The sequence below is a fragment of the Crocodylus siamensis genome, chromosome 1 (assembly GCF_052110815.1).
Source record: "Crocodylus siamensis isolate JL-2025a chromosome 1, ASM5211081v1, whole genome shotgun sequence".
NCBI classification, from domain to species: domain Eukaryota; kingdom Metazoa; phylum Chordata; order Crocodylia; family Crocodylidae; genus Crocodylus; species Crocodylus siamensis.
In genome coordinates, this window is record NC_143395.1 from 423,071,788 (window position 1) to 423,073,617 (window position 1,830).

Genomic DNA, 1,830 nt, shown 5'->3' on the forward strand with positions numbered 1-1,830 from the left:
GATCGTCTTTAATATCTTCATTAGTGACCTTGTCCAGACAAGTAAATACGATCTTATGCAATTTCCTGATAACATAACATGGGAGGAACCATCGTGAGACAGAATAACTCATATATCAGGCAGGAGAAATTGGAGAACCTTGAGGTAACTGAAATGGGATGAATGTTAATAATATATCACACAAGATCACACACTTACAGACCGATAGAAAGAGCTCTTCATTTGGAAAAAACCTAAGCACAGTGCTGCTGAGAAAATCATGACACTGGCTTGTTTCCTTGTCACCTTGTAAGCTCTGTGGGGCGGGGACTGAGGTTTCAACATTGTCCATATAGTATTTGATGTCCGGGTCTCTACCTGGACCACCAAGTCCAGGTGAATATAGGATTTGGTGCCTTGTGCATGTGAAGAATGGCTCCAACGTACAGAGTTGGTACAAAAAAATGTTATTATTATGGATGGTAAAGGATGAGCTGGCAAAACCCACCCACCCCATCCACTGCTCAGTCTCCCCTCCAGCAGAGGACCCTCATTACCTTCTCTCGGATCTGTTTGGTTTTCACCCCATACACAATAGGGTTTAACATAGGCGGCAGCAGGAGGTAGAGGCTGGCCAGTATGACATGGATGTGGTGTGGGACATTCTGGCCAAATCGGTCTGCCAGGAAAGAGAAGAGACCCGGGATGTAGAAGACCAGGATGACACAGATGTGAGACCCACAGGTGCTCAGGGCTTTGAGCCGGGCCTCATTCGAGGGCAAGGCAAAGGCCGCTTGGAGGATCATCCCGTAAGACAGGGTGATGGACGTCCCATCCAGGGCCACCACGAGCAGGGCCATGATGAGGCCATACAGTCTGCTGATGGTGGTGTCAGTGCAGGCCAACATTACTACTGCCATCTGCTCGCAGTAGGAGTGTGGGATGATAGTTGCCTGGCAGAAGGACAACCTCCAAAGAAGGAAGGGAAAAGGGGTTATCACAAGAAGGCCACGGACAAAGACTAGCAGTGCTATCTTGGCCACCACAGTGATTCTCAAGATCTCTGCATGCCTTAGGGGGTTGCAGATGGCCACATACCGGTCATACGCCATGGCTGTCAGGATCCCAGACTCCACCGTTGAGGAGACATGGATGAAAAACATCTGGGTAAGGCAAGCATGGAACCCGATCTCCCTGGCACCCAGCCAGAAGATGCCCAGCATTTTTGGCAAGGTGGAAGTGGACAAAACGAGGTCAGTGATGGCCAGCATGGCCAGGAAAAGGTACATGGGCTTGTGCAAACTGGGCTCTGTCCAGATCACAAGCAGAATAATGCTGTTCCCTAACAGGGCCAACACATACATGGAGCACAATGGGACTGCGATCCAGTGCTGCACGCTTTCCAGCCCTGGAATGCCAACCAGGAAGAATACAGAAGGTCTGAGGCTGGTGTTATGAACAGTCATCGTGTTGCTGGCCACATCCAAAGAGACAAAGCATCTCAAGAGACCTAGAGGTGAATATAGGATTTGGTGAGTGTCTTGTGTACATGAAGGATGTCTACTCTTCTGTGACCTGTGGGATTTTCTAAGGCCTTTCTGTGGAAGCGCCGGGAAGAATTATAACACAATTTCATAGTTTATAAGGCTAGGAGGTGCCATGAGGTGCCATGAGGTCACATTTTCAGACCTCCAGTGTACTAGAAGCAAAATACTTCCTCCCAGCCTCTCTTGTCCACTTGTCACTGGGCATATCTACACATACATTTATTCTGGCTTAAATTTACTGTGCAGTAAAATACTATGCAGTAAATTACTGCACAATAAGCAGGAATAGGCCAGCATCTACATG

The 1,830-nt window shown here is 48.2% G+C and overlaps 1 protein-coding gene across 1 annotated transcript; it reads right to left on the reverse strand.

Moving 5' to 3' along the window:
- Window positions 1-503: 503 nt before the first annotated feature.
- LOC149875657 (olfactory receptor 52L1-like) lies at window positions 504-1,445 on the reverse strand. Its single transcript, XM_090031813.1, has one exon. It carries the CDS (start codon window positions 1,443-1,445, stop codon window positions 504-506), a length of 942 nt encoding a protein of 313 aa, XP_089887939.1.
- Between the last annotated feature and the right edge of the window lie 385 nt (window positions 1,446-1,830).

Bases quoted from the DNA above. Each gene is read 5' to 3' on its own strand.
- LOC149875657 (XM_090031813.1), bottom strand. From the start codon at position 1,445: ATGACTGTTCATAACACCAGCCTCAGACCTTCTGTATTCTTCCTGGTT.